At 42.0% G+C, this 24,025-nt stretch overlaps 2 protein-coding genes across 4 annotated transcripts in view; one reads left to right on the forward strand and one right to left on the reverse strand.

The window, feature by feature from the left end:
• LOC106037599 (beta-1,4-galactosyltransferase 3) lies at positions 1–14,794 on the forward strand. The gene is made up of 6 exons (XM_013183566.3): positions 1–450; positions 7,893–8,128; positions 9,016–9,206; positions 9,834–9,956; positions 12,627–12,725; positions 13,592–14,794. Exons 1-6 carry the CDS (start codon positions 213–215, stop codon positions 13,731–13,733), a joined length of 1,029 nt encoding a protein of 342 aa, XP_013039020.2. The 5' UTR covers positions 1–212; the 3' UTR covers positions 13,734–14,794.
• Positions 14,795–15,298: 504 nt separating this feature from the next.
• B4GALT4 (beta-1,4-galactosyltransferase 4) overlaps positions 15,299–24,025 on the reverse strand; it is a 28,658-nt gene continuing 19,931 nt past the window's right edge. For all 3 annotated transcript variants that reach the window (XM_048057966.2, XM_048057964.2, XM_013183540.3), the window contains exons 4-7: positions 21,091–21,278; positions 18,651–18,773; positions 16,469–16,573; positions 15,299–15,986 (exon numbers count right to left, since the gene is read on the reverse strand). In XM_048057966.2, coding sequence (XP_047913923.2) covers positions 15,839–15,986; positions 16,469–16,573; positions 18,651–18,773; positions 21,091–21,278 — 564 coding nt within the window. In that variant the 3' untranslated portion in view covers positions 15,299–15,838. The remainder of the gene's footprint in view (positions 15,987–16,468; positions 16,574–18,650; positions 18,774–21,090; positions 21,279–24,025) is intronic.

The raw sequence follows: 24,025 nt of genomic DNA on the forward strand, positions 1-24,025 counted from the left end.
GTTTCACGGGAAGGGCGGGGGCACGTTAAATGGCGGCCGCCCCCTCCTTCCCTTCCTCAGAGCGGTCGTTGGGGGCTCGGAGCGGGGCTGCGGAGGGCCGCGGGCGGCCGCTCCCCTCCTGGCGGTGTCGGCAGCGGGAAGGGGTGGGATCGGCCGTGAGGCAGAGCCAAGCGCCGCCTCGGGAGGTGCCGGTGTGAGGGGGTGCGAGAGCCATGTCCCTGCCTCGCGTCGAAAACTCCTGCTTTCTGCTCCTCCTCCTCGCCTTCCAGGCGCTCTTCATCCTCATCCTGTACCGAGGGGGCCCCGCCGGGGTGTTCCGCGGGCTGTCGGGCTCGCCTCAGGTGCCGGACTTCTCCAAGCCCCACGACGTGTACGCCAACCTCAGCCTGCTCGCCCGCCGCCCCGCCGAGGATGCTCTGCCCTACTGCTCGGCCCGGTCACCGCTGCTGGGTACGTACCGACTGCTGCCGCCCGGGTGCTTCGCAGCAGTGAGCGCTTCGTGAAGATAAAGTGCATGTTTTTCAAGCGTTTCTGCGTTAAAAGTGCTATACTCGCACTGACAAAACTTTACAGTGTCAATTAACTCATCTTCATCGGTTTCACTAGGTAAAGTATTTCAGTGATTGGCAAGCTTCCCATACTAAGGATTTGGTTAGAAGTTGTGTAGGGAAACGAGTGAAACCAAAGCACAACGTTAATACCAAGCTAATAAAGCTTTCCTCTTCTTCCCTTACTCCCCCCCAAGCTTGGTCATCCTATATGAAGCATGCCAACAGTTGTGCTTTGGGATTTTGATCTCTGTGCTCGCTGACTCACTCCTGGTTTCTTTATTTCAGCCTTATGTCAAACCTGTAATTCAATATACATTGGCGTTAGCTTTAAGTATTCTAAATATTTAAAGAGAGTGTGTCTTGGCACCTTGCTCTTAGTGGTGATTGTCTTGGCCCGTGATTATGTGCCATTTAGACCTAAAAACTCCTCCATTAGGCTTAAAAGTCTAAAGATTGCATCCAACTTGCAGCAGGTCAGAGCTGATCCTCGAGGCAGCATGAACTCAGCTGTTGCACTGCTGAAACAGCTCAGAAACTTTGAGTGGATGCAAAGTCAAAACCCTAAAGCAAGTCTGGTGGTGAAGTGGCACGTCTCTGGGATTAGTGGAGCACATCTACCCAGGCAGCTGAGCACGGCTGAGTTCTGTAAGCGTGCACATGCAGTTGGTTTGGCTATTTCTGCTTCTGAGTCTACAACACAGTAAGCTGCTCTTGTCTGTTTATCTGTACTGTTCTGGTTTCTGTGATTTTAGGTCCTGCGTGTCAGTAGTTGTGAAGTGCTCCTAAGTTGTGCTGGTGTTCTAGGAAAGCAGCTGACTGCAAATGGAGCCCAGAGAGAGCAAAGTGGCTGGCCTTGGTTTTGGTTCACAGGTGCAAGTATTGTGGGAAACTGTGGCTCCGTTTCCTCCTGTGTCAAGTTGTTTACTTAGGTTAAAGAGCTTTGCTGGGGTGCTCCAGATGAGCCTTTTTAGACTCTTCAATCCTCATAAGGATGCATGTTCTTTCACAGAGTTTTCTTCCCTCCTCTCGCTGAAGTTCAATGAAATCCATGCAGTATGTATGATGAAGTTGTATAACTTTTGGGTATGCGCTTCAGTACTTCTCTTGGAAACAGCTCTGCTATGTTACTGAAATACTGAGAGTACAGAGCCTCTTTGCACAAGTGCTAGTTGTAATGGTGTCTTAGTGTAGTCTCAGTTCACCTCTAACCAGAACCCATCAGTTGTTTTGGGAAGCTACAATTCTGTGTTTCAGACTCATTTGTTTTACTTGAAAGCACAGCAGAAATGCACTTGCACCTTGCAAAAAAAAAAAAGTGTGATACTGTGCAGCTCATCTGCAAACAATCAGATAAGCAAGAGTAGTGATGATGCACGTGGAAGAGGCACATGCAAAGTAAAACTACATTAAAGTAACTGTTGCTTTCAAAGCTATGAAATCTTAAGACCTCTTCTACCCATCTCTGGGAGGGTTAAGAAGAGGGTGGGTTGGCCTGCATGAGCTAAGATGAAAACAATGCTAGTTACAGATGGAAGCAAATGGTAAAGTTGACTAAGAGAAAAAATGAGGCAAAGTGACTGTGGAAGTTTTTACTAAGTTTTGCAGAAATTTTACTATCTCCAAAAGTTAGAATTCAGCATATGAAGACCATTGCTGTGAAATAAGCCTTTGGAGCACTGATACAGTTCCAGCTTAAGAAAACCAAACATTCTGCTACTACTAGGTGACATTACCTTTTAAATACAAGAAATAAGATATTCCTTCTGTTATTGGTATATGCCAGACTCTTCTGAGGTTGTTTGTTCTTTTTCCTTCTAAAAACATGTGCTGCTCTGCGAGGTGCTTGCCCTTTATTCATATGTGCCCATCACATACAAAACAGATGTATAAATACTTTACAACTGTCTTGATTGGCTGTTACCGTCACTCCTGGGACTGATCTCTCTTGGAAACATTACATCAGAGAAAACGATTAATATTAATTTCATAAACCCATTAAATGAGATTTCAAATCAATTCTTGTGGACTCCAGTCTGCAATTCAGAGCTGGTAATAATTCACCATGTCCACTCCAAAACATGTTAAAGTAACTGGAAGAATGCCAAATGGCATAAATGTTTCCTGGATCAGGGCTTTTATGAAGTGCAGTGCTTTCCCCACTTATGTATACAGTAGATCATTTAACTAATCGCTTGAACAGAAGATCAGATTGCAGCTCCATCTGTCTTTTTTCAGCTACCTGAATCCATTTCCAGGGCAGCGGAGTAAGAATTAACTGAAAATGTAATTGCTTAACATCTCTGCCTGGGAAGAAGATCTGGACTTAGCTTTTTAACGCTTAGTGGTGCCCATTGACCTTTTTGTGGTCCATAACTCGAAAAGCATTGTACTGGATACTCAATGTCTTCATTAATATTGTGACTATGTTACTTCAGTTCCTTTGAAGCTTCTGTACAAATAACCAGTTACCTGTTTCCACTTTTGTTTTTGGAAAAAGCAAGGTATTCTTATGCTCGAGTTGCTCTTACTCAAACTTAACTGAGTAGCATTTAAACTCAAAATTTGGTGTTCTCACACTGCGTGTGAGATGCGTGTTTCTGTCAGTTCATCGTTTCCTCTTACCAGGAAAAAGCTTGATGGCAGATGGTTCTGATTTCGTTTTTTTGGAGGGGTACCATACTTCATGCATGGTGTGTGCTGAACGAGTTAACTTGGCTCTTGAAGCCTTAATAGTTCCATGTTCCATCTGTAACTCTGATTTTTTTTTAAATACTGTCATGCAGTGGAAGAACTTTTTCAGGCCCTTCCTGTAGCAGTTATTCCTTTTTACTCCTGTCATAACCTTTTCATGAGCATGACCATCTGTTGTGGCAATGAGCTGTTCCCGCTGCGTTTTGTAATGCGTGCTCTCCCACTAGAGCTTCTCTCTTCTTAAAAGGGAAGTGAAAAGGTAATAATGCTGAGATTTATCTTTAGCTGCTGTTGAGGCAGCCTCATGTTCTGTCATTGGAAATTGATGCTTAAATTAAGGCTGTCAGTCTGCTTTTTATTTTTTTTTTCCATCCAGATAGTGGCAGAATTATACAATATGACTACAGTAATGTACTGTGTGCTGCTGCACTTCTTCACTGATATATTTATCCATGCTTCTGTTACAGCTTGTTTAGCTTGTGCAAGCTTTACTTCTTGAACTCAATTATTAAAGCTGCTTATTCTGAATTAAATGTATAGCAAGACGGTGTTTAGAAGTCATGTAGTACCTTTCTTAAGGTGGAATAGATCTGGTCACAATTAATGGGTCCCCTGATATTCAGATGTGTTGCCTAGGAAGTAAAACAAGCAGTGAGTATGCAGTCACAGGCACCAGCTAACAATATGGGCAGGGACTTGTATTTATTTTTCTGTGCACTGAGGTTTCATATCAATTAAACGCTCTCCCTGTGGTGATGCAGACACAGAAGGAGCTAAGGAACCAGGCTGTGGGGAAAACTGACTGGACATATCAAGGGGTTGATCTTGTACCTTGTCTGAGTTGGGACGCTGTACTTTCTAGCACAGCCAAGGTGTTTTTTGTCCTTTCCCAAAAACAAGCTTCAGCTGTTCTATTTTTCCCTACTTGGGCCAGCCTGCAACTGTTCTGTTCACGTGTGGGATTAATTGGATTACAGTGCAGTAGCTGTTTGTTAGTTGAAATTGGACAGGAAGGAGACCAGAGAGCCAGAACTTTGTTTACAGCCAAGGTGTAGGGCAGCCAGAGGTTTGGGGGATATGTCACAGGCTTTAACTTTTTGGTTGTTTTTTGCCTGACATATGCTGAGTTTCTGAGCTGAGTTTTTTAAGGTATAGAGCCAGGCAGCTCAGGAGAAGATGACATCTGGAAAAAAATGATAAATTCAGGTGTTATCCTCATGAATTATATGTTTGTGTATGGAAGGAGATGACAGGAGCGAAGATCATGCATGTTATCTTACGCCTCCCCTTGTGTCTAAATTCAGATTTAATTTTGGAATTTAAGGATTATTGCTACAGAATCTTACTCTGTAATGCAAATAGCCTGGATTGTATTAGGGAAAACAAAAACATGCCTTTGTGGGAGAACAAAAGAGATTAATTCCTTTTTTTATGTTTTCCTGGGAGCAATGATCTGTAGATGAAATCCAATCTGAAGATAACGTTTCTTCAGCAAGCTCCAGTTGTCATCAAATTGGTGGTTAACGGTGCTTTAGTTAAAAGAACTGATAATCAGGGGGTTCATAAATCTGAAAAGCAACATAAATTACAGGTTTAAAACTGTGTTGGACTGAAATGCGGTGGCCTTTAAAGGCAGCACAGGGAACTGTCTGCCTAAAAGTAATAATAAATGTGACCTAGACTCATGAACCCACAGCGTGATTCTCTGAAGAACTACTCTTCAGCTTCAGATGGGCAAGTACAGCAGCGTCCTCCAGTCTCCTGCGTAGGGTAACATAGCCAAAATGGAATTGCCTATGAGTTTTGGGGGAATTTAGGGAATCCTTCCTGAAGGAAGGATTTACAAGCGAAGTGTAAGAGTCAGTGCCTGCAAGATCTTGCTGACAAACAAAATGAAACAGCAAAAACTATAAAGTGGGATTCACAAAGGCTAATCCCCTAACCCTTTTTTGACTGTGCAAGGAATGGGATCAGTGGCTGTTCCTATTGATCTTCAGGAAATGCTCTTACACCTGCTCCTTTAGAAGGAAAAGGAGACTGATACTGACTATAGGTTTGCCTGTCAGAGATGTGAGGCATACCAACTTTGGGCTCTGCTTCAGCCAAAGTTACTCACTCCAAGTTACTCACCAAGTTACTCCCAAGTTACTCCCAAAGTTACTCACCCAAAGTTACTCACTCCAAAGTTACTCACCCAAAGTTACTCCCAAGTTACTCACCAAGTTACTCACCAAGTTACTCACCAAAGTTACTCACCAAGTTACTCACCAAGTTACTCACTCCAAGTTACTCACCAAGTTACTCACTCCAAAGTTACTCACTCCAAGTTACTCACCAAGTTACTCACTCAAGTTACTCACTCCAAGTTACTCACTCCAAAGTTACTCCCAAGTTACTCACCAAGTTACTCACTCCAAAGTTACTCACCAAAGTTACTCACTCCAAAGTTACTCACTCCAAGTTACTCACTCAAAGTTACTCACTCCAAAGTTACTCACTCCAAAGTTACTCACCAAAGTTACTCACTCCAAAGTTACTCACTCCAAAGTTACTCACTCCAAGTTACTCACTCCAAAGTTACTCACTCCAAAGTTACTCACTCCAAAGTTACTCACTCCAAGTTACTCACCAAGTTACTCACTCCAAAGTTACTCACCCAAAGTTACTCACCAAAGTTACTCACTCCAAAGTTACTCACTCCAAAGTTACTCACTCCAAAGTTACTCACTCCAAAGTTACTCACTCCAAAGTTACTCACCAAGTTACTCACTCAAAGTTACTCACCAAGTTACTCACCAAGTTACTCACCAAGTTACTCACCAAGTTACTCACCCAAGTTACTCACCAAGTTACTCACCCAAAGTTACTCACCAAAGTTACTCACTCCAAAGTTACTCACTCCAAAGTTACTCACTCCAAAGTTACTCCCTGAGTCTTGCACAAAAACCAACCAGCCAGTGGAGGGGTGCTGCTTCCTCTCCATCAGTTAGACAGGATGTGGGTGAACGCAGGTTCAGTTCTTCTCTCTGTCAGATTTGTAGCAGAGACTTGCACGTAGGATGGGCTGGAAGAAATGCCTTGTGGGCTCACCTGCTTAAATATGCATTAGACTTAAGACAAACCCGTACGTTTCCCTGCTGAAATGAAAGCTACTAAACACCAGGCCTAAATACTTACTCTTTCTCTCCCAGGCTTCATTATCAGACGTTTCAAGAGAGGATAATTTATTTCAGTGCTGAAGAGGGAGTCTGGCTTAGAAGATACCGAAAGCTCACTTCAAAACAGTCACAGGATTAACTATGAGCTTGGAAGAGAAAGAGAGTCTTATTTATAGCTGTAAAAATAAAAAAGTAACTTGTCTCACAGGCTTCTGGAGTAAAAAGTATTTTGTCTTTGAGTAGCATGACTTGCAGAGGATTGTTGGGCCTACTTAAAACCATAATCTTGTGATTGTCAGATTTTAATTGCGATCTAGGTAAAAGGTTTCTTCCTAGCTTATTTAAATAATAGATTTAATCTTGTTTTTTCTGCATTTGTGCTTTATTTTCTTAGCGAAGATGACAGTGGTTGGAAACCACTAAGATACGCTGATTTGTGTGCAAATGTAACCTTTTTTTTTTTTCCTAATTCTGGAGCCTTTTCTCACTACCCAGAAGAACAAGTATTGGAATAACCATAATATTTGTTTTGTTTTTCATATTGCTATAGTGCAAGACTTGTGTTAAAAAAGTGACTGATACTTAATATTGTTTTTTCTTTGTTGTCAAGCTTTTTCATTCTGAAGAATTCAGATGGAAATGCAGAGAAATGTGTATTTTCTAATTAGGTAAAAACTGCTGAACACACTGGATGTTTTGCATTTAAAACTGAGGTACTGAGTAGAGGAGCTATCGTACGTAGCTTATATTGCTGCCCCATGCATATTCCTGTGAATATGAAACATCTCCCTTCTTTCTCAGCTCTGCTGTCTGTTTCTCCTAAAATTTTGATAGGAAAGCGTGAATACAGCCCTTGTGGCGTGTGATTATAACATCAAATTGAACTTAAAACTTTTTTTTTTTTGAGATAAAGCTAACATTGCCTAAATGCCATTTGTATCTCCTAAATACTTTATATTCATCCAGACTTTAAACTATTTCCTTCCAACCTGCTGATTATCTTTTTGGATGTCTTTGTCCTCAAATCTACTCCGAAAGAGCCTCAGACACTTTTTCCATATGGGCAACCAAAAGAAAAAGCCTGTCATAGATTTGTTTTCAACTGTACTCTTACAGGGAATACATTTATTCAAGGAGACCATCTAAGTAACACAAGACAGCTTTGCTTGTGCAGCAGGGAGCCAACACCAGGAAAAAGAGAAGCACAGGAGCCCGGTGAGCCCTGCTGGCTGTGACAGGACTCTGGGTGCCCCTCTGACAAGTAGCCTGATGGCGCCATGCTCCTCTGTGCAGAGCCCTAGTGAGGTGACTGGCCCGTGGGTGGTGCTGGAACTGGTCGCACAGGCATGTCTGCATGGTGGTGTTAACTGCTCTCTGCCAGGGCAGGGCTGGCGTCTTCAGCAGTAACCATTTGCAACTCATCCAGTATTTTTAAATGAAAGTTGAGAAGCATTTGTGAGCTTGCTTTTTTTTTTTCTCTCTCTCCTTACAGTTGGTCCGTTAATCATCTCCTTCAGGGTGCTCCCTAGTGAAAGAATGATCATCAAAAAAAATCCTTTCGTTCAGTCTGGAGGCCTCTACAGACCACCTCACTGCTTAGCCCGCTACAAATCAGCCATCCTTGTAGCATACAGCAACCAGGAGAAGTACCTTCACTATCTTCTTTACTATATTCATCCTTTCTTGCAGCGCCAGCAGCTCAGTTACAGAATCTACTTGATTCAGCAGGTAAACCTAAATCAGACCTGCCTGGTGGGGGGGCTGAGCTTTCCAGTTAAGGGTTAGGTTCTGAGCAAGAAATGTGAATCTTGTAACGTGAAGTACCTTTTTATGCCTGGGTCGAGCAGGTCAGTTATATGCCATCGTACCTCCATGGCTACTGCTGGTTGAAATACCTTACCACTTGTCAAGATCATTGTTCTGCTATTGATTTGTTGTGCTTTTTTTAGTTCCAGAGGGATACAGCTGTCATTAAGTGGTAACTTGTATTTTCAGCAGTTCAAGAGTTGAATGTGGGTTGTCTGTCAGTGACTTGTCAGTATAGCTACTGAATAAAACTGTTAAGACTAAATGCTAGACTCAGATATTTTTAGACTGCATTAAGTGAAAACATCTGGCTTGACCTTGCTGTGTGTCAGCCTATGCAGGGCAAACAGCCATGATTTAGTTGATGAGGGACTGGTGTTGCAAAAGATCAGTGGAGAGAGGGACAGTTCTGGGTTCATTAATTGAAACTGATAGCTGAGTAGGGGAGAAAGGAAGCTTTTTGTTTGTGACAGGGATCTGTTTTCTTATTCCTAAGCTTTAGGAAGCAGTAGTCAGGACAGAAGTGTTGATGTGCGTGCACAGACCTGAGGATTGACTTACCTGGTCTCTTAAAAGTCTGTCTTCTTCGTATGCCAATGGTGTATGGCCCCTGACACATCACAATTCCTGAGAATATCTTGAAGAGAGGGAGTAAAACTTTCAGAGTCTAGGGATGAAATTTTCAGCCAGTGGTGGTACACTCCAGTGTCATTCAGTTGATAAGGCTTTTGCACTAACGTCAGTTTTAATCAAGCTATCCTCTTGTTGTCTTGGTGAAGCAACCTAGGGTGTGGTGTTTTTTTTTCCAGGTGGGGAATGGTACGTTTAACCGAGCAAAGTTACTTAATATTGGTGTCCGGGAAGCCCTGAAGGACGAAGACTGGGACTGCATTCTTCTGCATGACGTGGACCTAGTACCTGAGAACGATTATAATCTCTACGTTTGTGACGAATACTATCCCAAACACATGGCTAGCGCCATCGATAAGTTTCATTACAAGTAAGTGCTTTGTTTTGCTTTGGGATGTTTGTATCCTAATGGGTTCTCTTTCCAGGTAGACAGCATGAATGTGGATAGAGAAAGATGCAACCTTTAAGAACTGGGAGGTTTATTTTTTGTTTTTGCAATAGTGGCTTCCCCAGGAAGGGGTATGGCTGACCTAAGCCATGTAACATGAACAGTTCTGTGCATGTATTTCCCTGTTCCACTGTCAGCTTAGCTTGGCAAATAAAGGCAATCAGAAATCTGCCAGTTCTTTCCAGGATAAAAGCGTGGGGTGCGAGTTACAGGAGTACATGGATGATGCATGATACAATGTAGGTATTTGGAACTAACTTGAAGTTAATTTTAAAACCAGCTTTACCTTGACCTACTCAGGGGGAGGGAGGGGCAGGAATTACGCTGATTTTGCTGCTTTAGGTTTCAGTAAATAATGAGTGTGTCTTAATTCTGGGCTTAAAACTTTCAGTGGGGGTACTTTTAAACTAGCCACTCTGCATCCATCTGCTTCTACAAATAATCTGTAAGGGATGAGATTAATGTCTGTGACTTGCATTGTGTTATTTGCTTGTGAAGGACTGGTTATTAGCCTTCAATATTTATCCTTTTTTCCCCTTCTCTTTTTAGTCTTCCATATAAGTCCTTTTTTGGGGGTGTATCTGCTTTGACTCCAGAGCACTACATGAAGATGAATGGGTTTCCAAACACATACTGGGGCAGTGGTGGTGAAAACGATGACATCGCTACAAGGTACTGATGCACAGGACAGGCTAAAAACAGAACCCAGGTCGAGTGAAACATGTAGCATTATTCTAAGAAAGAACTAAGATGTGGCTCCTTAGCATGCTTGCAGCATCATTGTAATCCAAATGCTATTGGCATTGGGCATGATGGCTGTCAGAAAATGCTCAGTATCTATGACTAATTATGGTGCAATGGGAAGACAAAGCTTTCCTCAGACACTGGGGGGTAAAACATCCTAGTGCCTTCGCTTGCTCAGGATTGCTTCCAAGGGGTTGTAACTGCCTGTAGTTGACAAGTGATTTCATTGACATGAACAGCCCCAAGGAAAGGAGTCTATGAACCACCCTGATTTTTCTCTTTATTTATCAGTTCCCAAACAGTTGCCAACGTAGGTTGCTTTAAATACTATCTAGTCACCAGTTGGAATTAAGGAACACAAGGAATTCTGATTTCTGTGCTGAGCAATGGAGAAGTCTGTGTACCACTGAGTCAGTGACAGCAAGATCTGACAGGATTTTTTTCTTGTATGGTGGTTGCCATGGCAGCAGCATGCTATGGAAGTGAATACAATGAGTTTAGTTTCAAGTACTTTGCCTCATGCAAATTCGTCAAGTACAAAATCATCGCTTGTATCTTCTTTATTAATCTCTGTAGTTGCACTGTGCATCTTCATTGTCTTGCACTAAGGCAAGCTTATAGGGTGGTTTATAAGGCCATTATTGTCAGTTTAGTTTTATGCTTTGTTGGTCTTGAAAACTAACAAAATTACAGTTTTGGCAGAGTTTTCTGGTTGAGAACTGTAGGAGGCTTTACAAAGCATTTTTTTCTTCTGAGAATTGCAATCAGTTTGTTTAACACAGAAATCCTCATTTTCCTTTCAGGGCAAGCTAGTTGAAATGGTGGATGATTGTTTAGAGATTCAGCACTTATTACAATAACAGAATGCCTAGAAAACAGATCTTTAAATTGACCATTACAGTGCTGGGTCTGTTCAGCTGTTCTCAGTACAGCTTCGGCCTCTAGTGTGATTTTCAAGTACCAGTGGTAAAGTCATCTCAATGCATGAGAGCACACTTCCCTGCAGAAGTGGCTCAAGGCAAGCAGGTTATGTAGATCCCAAAATAGCCCCCTCTTGAAGGGAAGTAAGCCTTGCATTGCTATTCTCACAAGTATAAGTTTTCAGAGAAACAGGGTTCTAGGTTTGTGGAATCCATAGACCGTGACTTAACTAATGCTTTATTCATCTGCTGAAGTCTCATCTGGGAAAAGCTAGAACTGAGATGGCTGGTTTTGGATAACCAGGTTGATAACCCTACTGGGACTGAATTTTAGGAGTGCTCAAGGACTTCTTAAGGTAGAGAAGAAATTAATCAGCATTTGGGCAGTGAAGAAGTGTCCAAAAGTCCTGTATAAAGATTTCATGCTGGGATACTGCTCATTAAGACAGCAGCCATAATTATTATTTTTGCTAGTTACTTACAGTTAGTGGACTCTGGTACTTAAATTAGACCCATCAGCACTTTCATTAGAATAAAATGCTATTCTAACTGGAACTGCTGCTGTGTTAACATTATCAGCTACAGAGAAACCTGGGTTCCTAAAACAGTGAACGAATGCATTAAACTAAACCTTGTGAAAGAGTTAATATTGCAACAAAGGTAGTTTAGTGTTTCTATTGTTTTGATTGAATGTGCAATAAGTCATGTTCAAAAAGCTGCCAAACTGAAATAAATGTCAGTCAATTAAGTGTTGTAATCATTTGATATCTCCAGCCTAACAACTACTTTCAGTTCTGCAGCTTCTTCAGCTTTAGAACATTCCTGCTTCAGTGCAGCTTGCTGTTGTACTAGATCTCAACAGAAGGCAATCAAATGCTGCAAACATGCTGGTTAGATAACCTAAATTAGGCAAACATTCATTCTTACATTCACAGGAATTGTCTTTGCATAAGCAGTGCCCTACGATAACGAAGGCTCACTAGGTCTAGCAGCATTACTGGCACTTTCTGTTGGTAAGCTAACAGATGCAGTCTGTAATGGATTGCTTAAAGTCACACAAAATGTAGTTTTTAGCAAGCTCTAATTTAGAATTCTGAAGCTTCAGATTGCCTTTTTTTCCCCTCAAACTGTCCTGCAGCTGACCAGGTCACAGTTGCTGTTCTGGTGTCTGTATGTAGCAATCTTTCTTGAAGACAGTGCTCTCATCAAGGCTATTTGCACCAGTGGCACTTCTTAAGAACAGACAACTTTATTCTGAAACTCAGGCCTGGGTTCTTTCAGAAAGGGCAAACTAGTTTCTTTTTTTCAAAGAAAATGGATGATGGAGCTCTAGGCAGTAACAGCTCTGCTCTTACAAGGAAGTGAAAATAATGCTCACTTGTCAGATGCAGGAGAGTTGCTCTTGAATGCTCTGTATGCTGTTGTTTGTTCCTTACTTGCTAATCCTCTTTGTACCCTGTCAAAATACAGTGCAGCTGGGAGCATCCTAGCCTAAGCCTGGCCAGAACCTGCTGGAAAGGATGATTTGGCACTGTGTTAAACTCATTCCCTTCAGCTTTTGTATTTTACTTTGATTGCTTTAACATTGAACATCCTCTCTGCCTTGACCTTCCCCTATAGCTAAGCCTCAAAATTACATCCTTATACCTAAACAAACATTTCATTCTTCCTTTTAAAGGATCCAGTTAGCAGGAATGAAAGTTGTCCGGACCCCATCTCACCTTGGACGCTACAAAATGATGAACTACAACAAAGAGACAGAAGAGCCTTGGAGGAGGTAACTGTTTAGAGAGGGACAGGTGGGAAAGTATTCCTTGCCTTGCAGCAGGCTGTTACCCTCATCTTCCTCAAAACATGAAGTAAGCCTCGTGCCACTGGTTATTTTCTGCTTTCATGCTGCTATTTAAAGAAAGCTCCCAGTCAGCTTCAACTGAACTGTACTGCTCACGTCTCTGCATTTGAAGGGTAAATGCATTTCTCCTAGTTTCCTACTCAACATCAAATTATTCAGGGAATACCAGTTTCAAAAATCGCACCGCAGTCCATCTTGTGAAGAGAGGTTTCTGTTTGAAGAGGCTCTTTGTTACAATTTCCAGAAAAACAAAACTTGCTTTACAGTCTGTGCAGACTCAGTGTGCCATTAAAATAAAAGAAAAAAATATTCCAGTTAGAGGAGGTGATTAGCATGGTAGAGGGTGTTGGGTCAAGTGTGGTGGAGGATTCTCACTGACAGTGCAGATTTCCCTCTGTCATCTTAAACTCAGGTTTCCATAACAACCCTGTCTTAAGTGTACTTACAGCAGCCTTTGTACACCATTCCTGCAAGCCTCCTTGTTGCACTCGCAGGTCTCTGCTTGTTGCCAGGCTCTCTTTTTTTGGCAGAGCGTAGTTGCCACCCCACCAGTCTCCCTTTCTGATAAGGTTCCAGTCCATATTGTCCTCATTTGTAACACTCAGCATGAAGTTCAGATCTGTTCAGCCTCCTCCTTCTCTAAGGAAGAATTTCTGGGGGGCTTTGGCAGCTTTCATCTGCTAAACCCCTGCCCTCTGGAAGACTGTTTCTTCTGCTACCTCTATTTAAAGCATCAGCTGTAAACATCACCTTTGTTCTTTATCTAACTGCAGCTATTCTTCCTTCTTCAGGCCTGCTTCCCGACACAACACTGGAAAAACATGGAAGGATGACGGAATGAATTCTTTAGAGTTCAAGCTTCTTTCTAGGACAAAGCATCCTCTTTATACCAACATCACCGTGGACATTGGATATGTTCCCCCATTTTCTTAAGAGAATGTGAACAAAAGTGGAGTTTGAGCTCACCACGGCAGCATGCTTATGGGCATTCAGCCTCTACCTCCTGTTCTAGTGCAGAGTCTGCAGTGCCTGAGACTAATCCTGTTGTCTTTCGTGCGTTTAACTTTTCTTCTGAGCATACAAGATTTAGAAGAAAAGGCTTCACAACTAGGGTGTGATAGCTACAAACAGGATCTGGCTTACTGTAGAAGTCCTTTAAAGCACTGTAAAACTACTGAGCCAAATCCACCTCTCATCCCTCAGCCTGTGGGGATTAACGTCTCCTTGACAGTAAGCTGACCCAAGTTTTCTGGAACCTTTGTTCCATAGCTGGATAGCTCTGTCCTGCCGCTTACGCAAGTGGTAAGTGGGATTCAAGCCATTCTGTCAGCCAGTCCTCTGAAATTTTGTATTTTGAGAAAGAGAACTCAGTGTTGAAAGCTATTACAGTACTGTAAATACTCTTGTGAATTTGAGTAAAGTTGAGGTATATGTTTGGATCAAGATTTTCTAGCATATTTAGTAAGAGCTTAATAAAAGACAAAGTTGCCCTGAAATCAGATGAAAACAGAGCTTGAATTTGTGGTTGTCTGGCCAGATCAGTGTGCAAGTGTTTTTATTGTAGCTATAAGTAATTCACATTGAAAGAAACCTCAGGCTGTCACCTAGCCTAACTTCCTGCTCAGCACAGGGAAATTAATCTGGTATTTCAGCTGTTACTCAAACATTAATAATCTCTCAAGGTTTATCTGTCTCCAATATGAAAACAATTCTCAAAAATTAAATACTAGAGGAAAAATTTAAGTAAAATCTGTCAACAGTGGAGCTGTGACCCTGGCAGGAATGTATTTGTACTTTCCTGACAGTAACACTGATAGTCTTCTCTACACCTTGCCCTTTTTGTAATCTTTATGTCAGTCAGTAAGTGTAAGATGGGATATTTTACCTTGTTATGTGTAGATATTACAGTCAAGTTCCTGTTCTCTGTTCACTGAAAAGCTCTGTCTATCTCACTAACATGCAGGAATCTATTAAAGGCTCTGTTCTTCTCTACAGTTGGACTAATACATGTCAAACAGAAAGAATCCTTCTTCAGTACTATCAGAAGTTGCTTTTTGTCATGTAATTCTTACTATAGTTTCCTAAAAGCAGCTCTCCCAATGCTGGCTTTGCATCTGCCTGTAGGGGGCTGTCTGTACTTAAAACTAGCAGGCATAAACACAGATCTCATACAATAATGCAGTGCTCTAACCAGAGCATTAGCTGAAGTCCTACAGCATTCACACCAACCTTCTAGAACAAAACCCCCAAATAGTAATGGCCTGGTAGCCATAGTAGTATGCATGCTGCTAACAGTGTGGCCTAAAGCATAGAAGAGGCAGGATGGACAGCAGTCTCTCTCCATCTCTAATAGTTAACCAGTGCACTTCCTTCCAGATCTCTCCAGAATAATGCACAACCTGCAGCCTATTGCAGGATTAAATGAGACTTCGTTCTGCCCCAGGATGCTTGAGCATTCCCACTGCATGGCAAAGTGAGCTTACGAAGGACAAGAGATGCCTTTTTAATTGAGTAGATTGCCTTTTATTGAGAGATTAACATCTCCCCACCTATTACCATTATTGCCATTCCTCCCCACACAAGCAGTTTTTCCTTAGACTGGAAAAATCTCAGCAAGTTGGTAAGTGGTGAAGAATTCTTGTGCTTTTAAGGGGCAAAGACTGGCCTGCTCCTTTTTAAGTTGTGGCAATGTTGCCTTCCTGCTATGACAAATTGGAAATTTAGGAATAGTTGCAAGAAATTTTTTTCTCCAGGAGACTTAGTTCAAGTCCTTCCACTGGACCAGCCCAAACAAGAAAACGTTTACACACACCCCAGCAGGAAGTGCACACATGAACACCAGGACCTGTCCTCAGGTCAGTCCCCATCTCCAGTCCAGTCTCACAAAATGAGATTCTCAACTGACCGACGAGATGCTGTGAAGAGAAACTTTCTTCTGTGCTACTGAAGTACTGTTTCAAGCAGTGTGCTGCCCGTCAGTTGCTGCAGCAGCAACCACAAACAAGATGCGCTGCCATTTCCTATAACCTGCATGGTGTTCACCCTTTCGAGACCTTTGGCTGTATGCTGAAATCCACTGTGATGTTGATGTACAAAGGGTTGTGTTCCACTGACAGCAGTTCATATGAACAGGAGTTCAACCCATCTGTCTTCCACATTTTAGATACCTGGCGTAGAAGCTTCATCCTGAGGACAGAGCAGAGGAAGAAGTCTTCATAGCACAAAACTGAGATGCACAAGAGGAGTTTTGAGCTCTTTCCCATGTCTTGTAACCTTAGAGGCAGAGCTACAGCCATTCTGTATCTACTTGGAATGTAAAATCATGCTTTTCCTGTCCTCAGCATGGATAGTCAGACATGGGAAAATAGTCCTACAGTTTGGGGAGGAGAAGTTTAAGCCATTTAATCTCCTAAATCTATGTTCAAGTCATATCCATGTGACTATAGCTTCAGAAGGTTTTACAGAACATTACCCACTCAATTACAGGCAGGTCTCATGCACTGAAAAACAGCTGCCAGCTGCAACCAGTGGTGTCAAACCCATCTCCCAGAGAGTTTGGATACCACAAAATGCCTGGTTGACCTAGTGGGAAGAACTGGGCAACCACTTGGCCTGGCTCTTAGCCACCCTCCACAGCAATGCAGAGTGGAACCCTGTTCTTAACTCACCTGTCTCTGTTCTCCTCATTGCCATGGTCTCGGTTGTGGAAGATCATCGTGTACCTGGCTACATCTGCGGATGGCCTCATCACTCGCATCTTCTGCATCTCAACCCTAGAAGAAACAATACTGCCATAAGTAAGACACCACTATAAGCCAGCTCTTAAGGAGAAATGACATTCTAGCACTTCAGTTTTGGTACATGCCATAGAAGCAGGCACTGAAGATGTTTTCTACAGTTCTCCACCTTTTCCACAACCCCTTTTGCTGGAGAAAGAACTTGCAGAGTTGGGTTTCTAGACAGGAGGGTGACATATACCCTATCTTCTGAAGAAAAACATGTAGCTATTACAGCAGATATCACAGAGAGCTTGCTTTAAGGACATGTATAACTGAATACATTTAAGTTAGTATCGTCTGGTCCAGTTTTACTACTGCATGCTGATCTAGGATGTCTATAGGAAGATCACACATTTTCCAACAAGTTCATTTCAACTGACGTAGTGAAGCTTCTATACATGATAGTTCTCCACCAAAAATAGGAAAAGAGCTTGCTTTCTAATGGCTGGCAGACAGCCCTACAACTCCGAACTTTGTCCACATGAAGAAAAGTTTCTGAGAACAGTCAAAAATGTTAAGTCTCATGCACAGATTTTAATGCTTGACAACAGGCACTTGATTGGAACTGTTGGCCTTAAACATAGCTGTGGAACACAATTTCGCTGTCAGCAGCAGAAAGGGTTAATTTTATGGCAGTGGAATTAAGGAATACACCAGGTCTTTACTAGTCACGCAGCAGCAGATGAAAGAGCAACAGGAACCCAAGAACTGAAGAAACAAAGCAACAGCCCCTACAGCCTTCCAATGACTGTTTGTAGCATTAAATTATCAAATGAATACAACTGGACTGAAAAAATCTTTCTGATGCTCACTGGAGTAAAGGGGCCCATAAGAGAGCATCAGGTTTAGCACAGAGACAAATCAAATCGGACGCAGAAGCCAAGCAGGAGGTAGTAGCCCTCCAGCCCTGAGTTCTTGAAGATACTGAAGGGGCTGCTGCCATCTGCTGCCTTCACAGAGGAAGGCTACAAGGATCTCTACAGCGCCCTGTTGAGAAAGCAAGCTTCCCATTCCCTACCCGCCACAAATGCTGTAACCAGCCCAGCCCAAGATCTACCCAGGAGGAAAGGCATGAGATAAAGCCAATTGCAGTGTGCACTCTGGCTCATACAATTTGGTTTCCAGCCCCCAAGCTGGCACAGAGAAGTTGGTGTCTCTAGCTAGAGCTTTTGGGAATGGGAAAGGAGTTACTAAGAAGGGACAGAAATCCATGTCACCAAATAGACCTCTTAGATTTCTTGAGACACAGCTGACCAATCTGCTAAACAAAAGCTTTTACTTGGACGTTCCTAACATTAGCACACTTGATTTCATCAGTGTGATCATTTAAAGTCACCAGGGGTATGAATTTTATATCCCTGAAATATTTGCTTGCATATTTAAGCAACTGAAAGGGACAAACACTTAAGGATGACAGAGCATACCCAAGTTACAAATGGACAGGGTTCCCCCCCCCCTTCTTTTCACCGATAGCAATGCTGGTTTATAGAGGTTTCCTCCTAAGCAAAGGGGTCAGATCAACATGAAAGTTTTAGTCTTCTTAGTACCACCAAATATCTCAAACTAACAAGCTTCTCCTACTTTGACAGGCACATCTGCAAAACTAGTTTTAACAAGAGCAAAGGGCATATGGATATATGTGCAGCCTTTTTAAAATGTAAGTTATTCACCATCTTAACTACAATCAACACCACCCACGTGCAAACTAAGCCCTTCTCTGAGAAAGTCATGGTAGTCAATGAATGGAAAAAAAAGCCAAAACCCAAATACTCCCACACTCTTGCAAAAGTAGTGGAACTCAATACATGTGTCACTGGCAAAATCATAACAGATTTCAATTTTATTTCACTTAAAACCAATTTCCAAGCTAGAACAAAAATGTTCTGTGGCTGAGACAAAAAGCAAAACCAACAAAAAAAGAAACCCCACCAAGCCAACAACTCTCATGAGGACCAGATTTTAAGCATGCCTCATCTTTTCAAAGAGGAAACTGTCCACAGAACCGCATCTTTGCACTCCAAATCCCCATGCATCAACACTCACACCCATGTCCCTCTAGCCTTCTTTTTACCTGATTCGAAGGTCATCATCTTCTCCACCCCAACCCCAGTAGTTGTTAGAGAATCCATTCACCTTGGAAAACTGTTCTCTTGTTAGAGCAGTTACACCTCCAAAATATCCCTGGTAACGTAACCTGGAAATACAGAAGAAGAGGGGATAAAGAATTAAAAGGTTGAGTTACGCCACCACCAAAAATACCACCCTGAAGCTCTGGAACTAGACCCATCTTTTGCTTCTTGAGATTCCTGTTGGCCAATTTCTCCATCAGGGCATAAACTTGCAGTGTATTGACCCCAACCCTCCCAGCTCTGTATCTTCTGCAAGTGTGCCGAGGGCAAGCACTCTGCCCCGCTGTCCAGGTCACTACTGAAGGCGTTTACCAGTCAGAACCCCCCTCAGCCCAGCAGTTCAGCTGCTTTTCCGTTCACCCCACTGCCCAAACTTCATCCCTTTGTGAGTGACGTTCGTGACAGGAGTGACATTTGTTTTCTTGCAGGCTTCAGGAACCTCCCCCAAACCCTTCAAAGGTAACAGTGATTTTGCAATGACAACAGCCAGGTCCCTCAGTGCTCATGGCTACATATCCCATCAGGTCCCACAGATATATGGTTTATACCCAGTGTTCAACAACCTCTTGCAAGGAGAAGAAAACATTGGATCCTCTAGGATCTTTAAAATTGGACTAAAAAAACCCATACAATAAAAATGGTCACTTAGAAAAGGATGTTATGGCCTCAAGGAAATAGCTAAGCTCAAAAAGTTTTCCCACCCCCTTGCCTTCAAAGTTTGAATATACAAATCTTTTAATAAAGAATCTGAGTTTCAGTTTATATAACTAAACAATATATTTGCTCTCCAGAGGAGCACAGTTGCCAAGATTACCATGTCCAGCATCACCATAGAAGATATTCCCCAGGAAGAAAAAGAACAAGAACATCCCTACCAAAAAAAACACATTCCTGCCCAGGACATTTTGCATTCATACAGGACACATACAATTTCAGTTTTCAGAACCTCATCTGAGTGAGGCATCTTAGCATGCCCACCTCAGCCTAAGGACAACACCAAAGCCACCCAACTGAGATTTCAGATCCTGAGCCTAAGAGTGAGACCACAGGTTGAATTCTTTCAAAGAAACGGAGGAATTCCCCAGGAGGTAAAGTGCGATTATCCCCACTTCACTGAAGTGTAAGCAGAGGCAGTGCCACAGAAGTGAAAGTATGAATCAAATCCAAACCATCAGTATCCTAGTGAATACTAGCACGGGGTATTCACAATAATAACAGTAATCCTTTTGTTAGTATAAGACTCTTCAAAGCCAAAACTTGAAGCTGACTTACAACTAACAGATCCTTCCCACAAACAGAAGTCTGAGGAAATCAGTCATAAGAAGATCCCTTAGTAAAAGCAATAATCCATCTGCATGCTTAGCTCAACAAAGCACTTGCAGTAACTGAGGAGGTTAAATTAAACACCTCAAGGTTGGGCCATGTTACTAGTTCTGTATGTCTGTCAAATAACCAAAGCAATGTTTTCTGTTGTTTTAGTGTACTGACCATCTTGGAACCCTCGTCATTCTCTTTGCAAGGCACAGCCCTCCAAAAGTCTGTCAGGGACCTCATTTATTTAGTGAAAACTGGTATGACCACAAATAACTGGAACATATTATTCTGTATCAGAATTTGCACATTCCCCCTCTTTCTCATATATTTAGTAAAGGATACACTGAAGTGAAACAGGGCTTTACTTCAAAGTGCTTTGCAATCAGCTTTTGAAAAACTCACTTCTAATTGATAGTTAGACTGACATGACATAAAAAGTGAATCTTGAAAGACTGATGTTCAATGAAACCACTCTAGTCATTAAATTCACCAAGCTCAGGAGCCCTTTTTCCTCTAAGGTGGGCTGAAACCTGACTTCATTTTAAATTATTTACACAGGAGCACTTAATTGATCCATTTAAAAACAAAACAACCCTATATTGGACACCGTACAGCCAAATAATTAAAGGATAACCCTGTCCTTTGGCAAATTTTCACACTTGAGCAGATCTCAGTATCAGAGGTTACCTCTTCAACAGCAAAAGGTAAGTGGCAAATTATATTAGCACAATCCTAAGATCATACTGTCAAACCATCATACTGTCAAACCACAAGACCAGGAGACTGCAAATGTATTTCTAGCTTTGACATAAGGTCTCTGGCATATTGCTTTCCTCTCAGAAACGAGAACAATGACAATGCCCATCTTACAGCCGATTACAGAGCTAACTCCAAAGATGTCTGTAAGGATCTTGTCAGAAGGTGCTCCAGAGAGACAGAGCATTACCACCAGAAACCTGGTGTCAGACGGAAGGGAACACTCAAGTATACAGCTCCCTGAGAAGGGGAACATTATCAGTATGTTGGCATTTTCCAGTTGGTTTTCTTTTCACGTTCATGGTTTCCTACCTGTATCCAGTACTGTTCCTGCCAACTACAAGGTGCTTTGGCTGTCTGTCACACATGTAAATGTTAAAGTCATTCTCTGGCACCAGATCCACATCATGGAAAATGAAACAGTCCCAGTTCTCTTCTTTTAGGGCCTCTAGGTATCCTACATTCAGCAGTTTAGCTCGATTAAATTTGGTGTTGCCAGCCTGTGGAAAAGAATGGAAAAAAACCTCTGAAGAACGTGTCAAACCTTTTTAACTAGAACTGTTCACAGGCTTTTCTTCTAATCACATAGTTCACAACCACATTTGCACCTCAAAGCCTTTTCCAGCAATAACTACACAAAGAGCTACCCCATAACATCAGATACAGCATGAAAATAGCCACTGATGCAGTGTTTCGTGTTTCTGCGGCCTCTACTTGTCATGAGTGAACATAGGTAGGGGCAGGAAAGCCTAAGGCTGTGAGGCCACCAGAGAAGTATGCATGCTGCACAGCGCAATTCTACTACAGTTGCTGTTCCCGTCACTCCATCAAGCCACATTAACAAAAGAGGTATCAGTGAACAGTTTAGAAACTGGCAATCCATGTAACCATGTCAGCAAGGCTTATGAAAGCTTAAAAAATTAGTCCCATACTTACTAGTTTACAGATGTCAGAGCACTCGACACAGGTGATTTATGCTTGCCGCTCAGTTTAGAGGACAGCAGTGTTTAAGAAGTACGCTGTATTTCCTTAAGCCACACAGTAGGTGGCAGAGTGGGAAATAAAATGCAGGTCTCTTCCTTTTTAATTCCGTCCTATAACCAAATTATTATGCTGCACAGGGATTCCTCTTAGAATAGAGCTTCACTTTTTTTTTTACTAATCTTCATTGTTTGCTTTTAAAAAGTGAAGATGCACTAACTTGATGTAAAAGTACCATTTTCCACCTTTTATATATATATATATATATATACACACACACACACCTGGCAGTTTGGTAAGCTTACCACGGCACCACTGATTCAGAAGCAACAAGGGTGCTTATCTTGCTATTTATTTTTTATCTGGACTGTACACATAAGCCAGCCTGTAGAACACCTTCTGCTCCTGAGGACAAGGTGGTAAATTGCTTCAAATTCTAACCACAAGTCAAAAGGCCCAGCTTTGTGCTTCCAGAAACCAAAAGGCCATTCATTTTCTAGACCTGGCAACCTGATGTACTTGACAGAGTAAAAAAAAAAAGTAATCTTCCAAGATAAAGGGCTCATTTGCTAGAAGTTGTCTGGACAGAAAGAGGCTCCACAGAAAATCAGAAAGAAGCTGGCCTCCCCAGACAGAGGGAAGGGAAGCTATAGGGAAAAGCAGTTGTATACATAGTATGTTTTATCCTTCCACTAAGTAACACTTTGCTTCAAAGAAGCAATTTGCTCACTGTTACCACTGGCCATTTTCTCCTACACAAAGGTGACTTACGAGCTTTATGGCTCACTATACATACCCTTTGGGAAATGCGGCCTGTTCTGAGAAAAGAGAGAGAGGGATAATCAATTGTTTCCATTCTCAGTCAGGGAAGAAGCATATTTTCCAAGAAAAAAATAGATACCGTTCACCCAAAAATCTATGATTTTAAAGTCCTGAGTGTTTTCATATACAGGACGTGAAAAAGAAATGTGTCGAAAACCTCCTCCTAACGATGAAAACATAGGTTACTGGGTGAACAATAGAACAATTCAGGTAACTGGTGAAGCGCATACAGAGAACTTCACTTGTGTATCAAACCCAGTAGCAGCATCTACCACTGGTTGGCTGCATCTCCCTCACCAGTACAGTCAGCCAGCACAAAGGCAGCCAAACAGCAGTAAAATTGCCCTCCAGGAAGAGCCATTTCAGCGCTGAACAAATAGCAAAGTCTACTCTCATCTGCTACAGAAGACAGAATTCTCCTCCTTACTTTCAACAGAACACTGACTACATGACAAACTTACGTTGGGAAAGAAGTTATTCACCCTTTAGAGATTACAAGTTTTTTTTTTCAGTACTGCACTCATGTATGCACATCTGTGCAGCAAAACATGATTTTGAAATGTTAGAAGTAGCCCATAAAGAGGAGAAAAATACAAAAGGCCCATTTATTAATCTTCCTCCAAAGCAAGCTCTGTATTTTTGTAGTTAGAGCATGTTTTTCTTTCTTTCTTTCCCAAATATACTTAAAGCAACTAATGATGTCACAAATGGAGAGTGAAGACAGATTTTCCAACAAAAAGTGTTTTAGTTAGCCTCACCTTGCAGTGTTTGGGTGTACCTAGCCACAGTGAAAGGCTAAGCAAGAGTTCTCAACCTTCCGAGTAAAAACTTGGATAGAACAAGTCCAGACTCAGTGCTGCTGCTCACATCAGACACAACCTGCAGATTCTTCTATTACTTTCTGCTAACATGACAACGGCCTGTCTCCACATCACGTATTTCAATAAATAAGGTATATGCCCATTCTCCCAATGATTTTTTGCTAACCGCTGCTTGCAAGCTGAAGTGAGGCATTATTTGTCCAGTTACTGTATATACTAATGCAGAAAAAAAGACTCACTTTTCCGCTCTACAGGCCACATGATGACTCAGAACAATGTAGGAACTGTATATTCCAACTGAATTCCAGCTGCCATTGAGCAAAATTGTAAGCTTTCACCTAAGTTGTGCTGCCTCTGCTTGACTCCATCCTCTTCAAACAGAGGGGAAGAGAAACTATAATAATCACCTTATTTTTTCTTCCTGCTGTCTGAAATATCTGTTTAGAATCAAAGCAGAATGCATACATAAATGATAGTAAAAGAAAACAAATACAACAAGAGTTCAAGAAAAGGACAACATATTACACAAGAGAAATCTGCACTGCTTTTATCTCATGTTATCAGAATGTGAGCACAAAAAAAGACAATGTAACACACGTCTGTATGCTCAGATGTTAGCCACT

Source organism: Anser cygnoides, chromosome 1 (genome assembly GCF_040182565.1).
Source record: "Anser cygnoides isolate HZ-2024a breed goose chromosome 1, Taihu_goose_T2T_genome, whole genome shotgun sequence".
NCBI classification, from domain to species: domain Eukaryota; kingdom Metazoa; phylum Chordata; class Aves; order Anseriformes; family Anatidae; genus Anser; species Anser cygnoides.

Bases quoted from the DNA above. Each gene is read 5' to 3' on its own strand.
- LOC106037599 (XM_013183566.3), top strand. From the start codon at position 213: ATGTCCCTGCCTCGCGTCGAAAACTCCTGCTTTCTGCTCCTCCTCCTC. The intron at 8,129-9,015 runs GTAAACCTAAAT...TTTTTTTTCCAG, and splicing joins GAATCTACTTGATTCAGCAG to GTGGGGAATGGTACGTTTAA. The intron at 9,207-9,833 runs GTAAGTGCTTTG...TTCTCTTTTTAG, and splicing joins ATCGATAAGTTTCATTACAA to TCTTCCATATAAGTCCTTTT.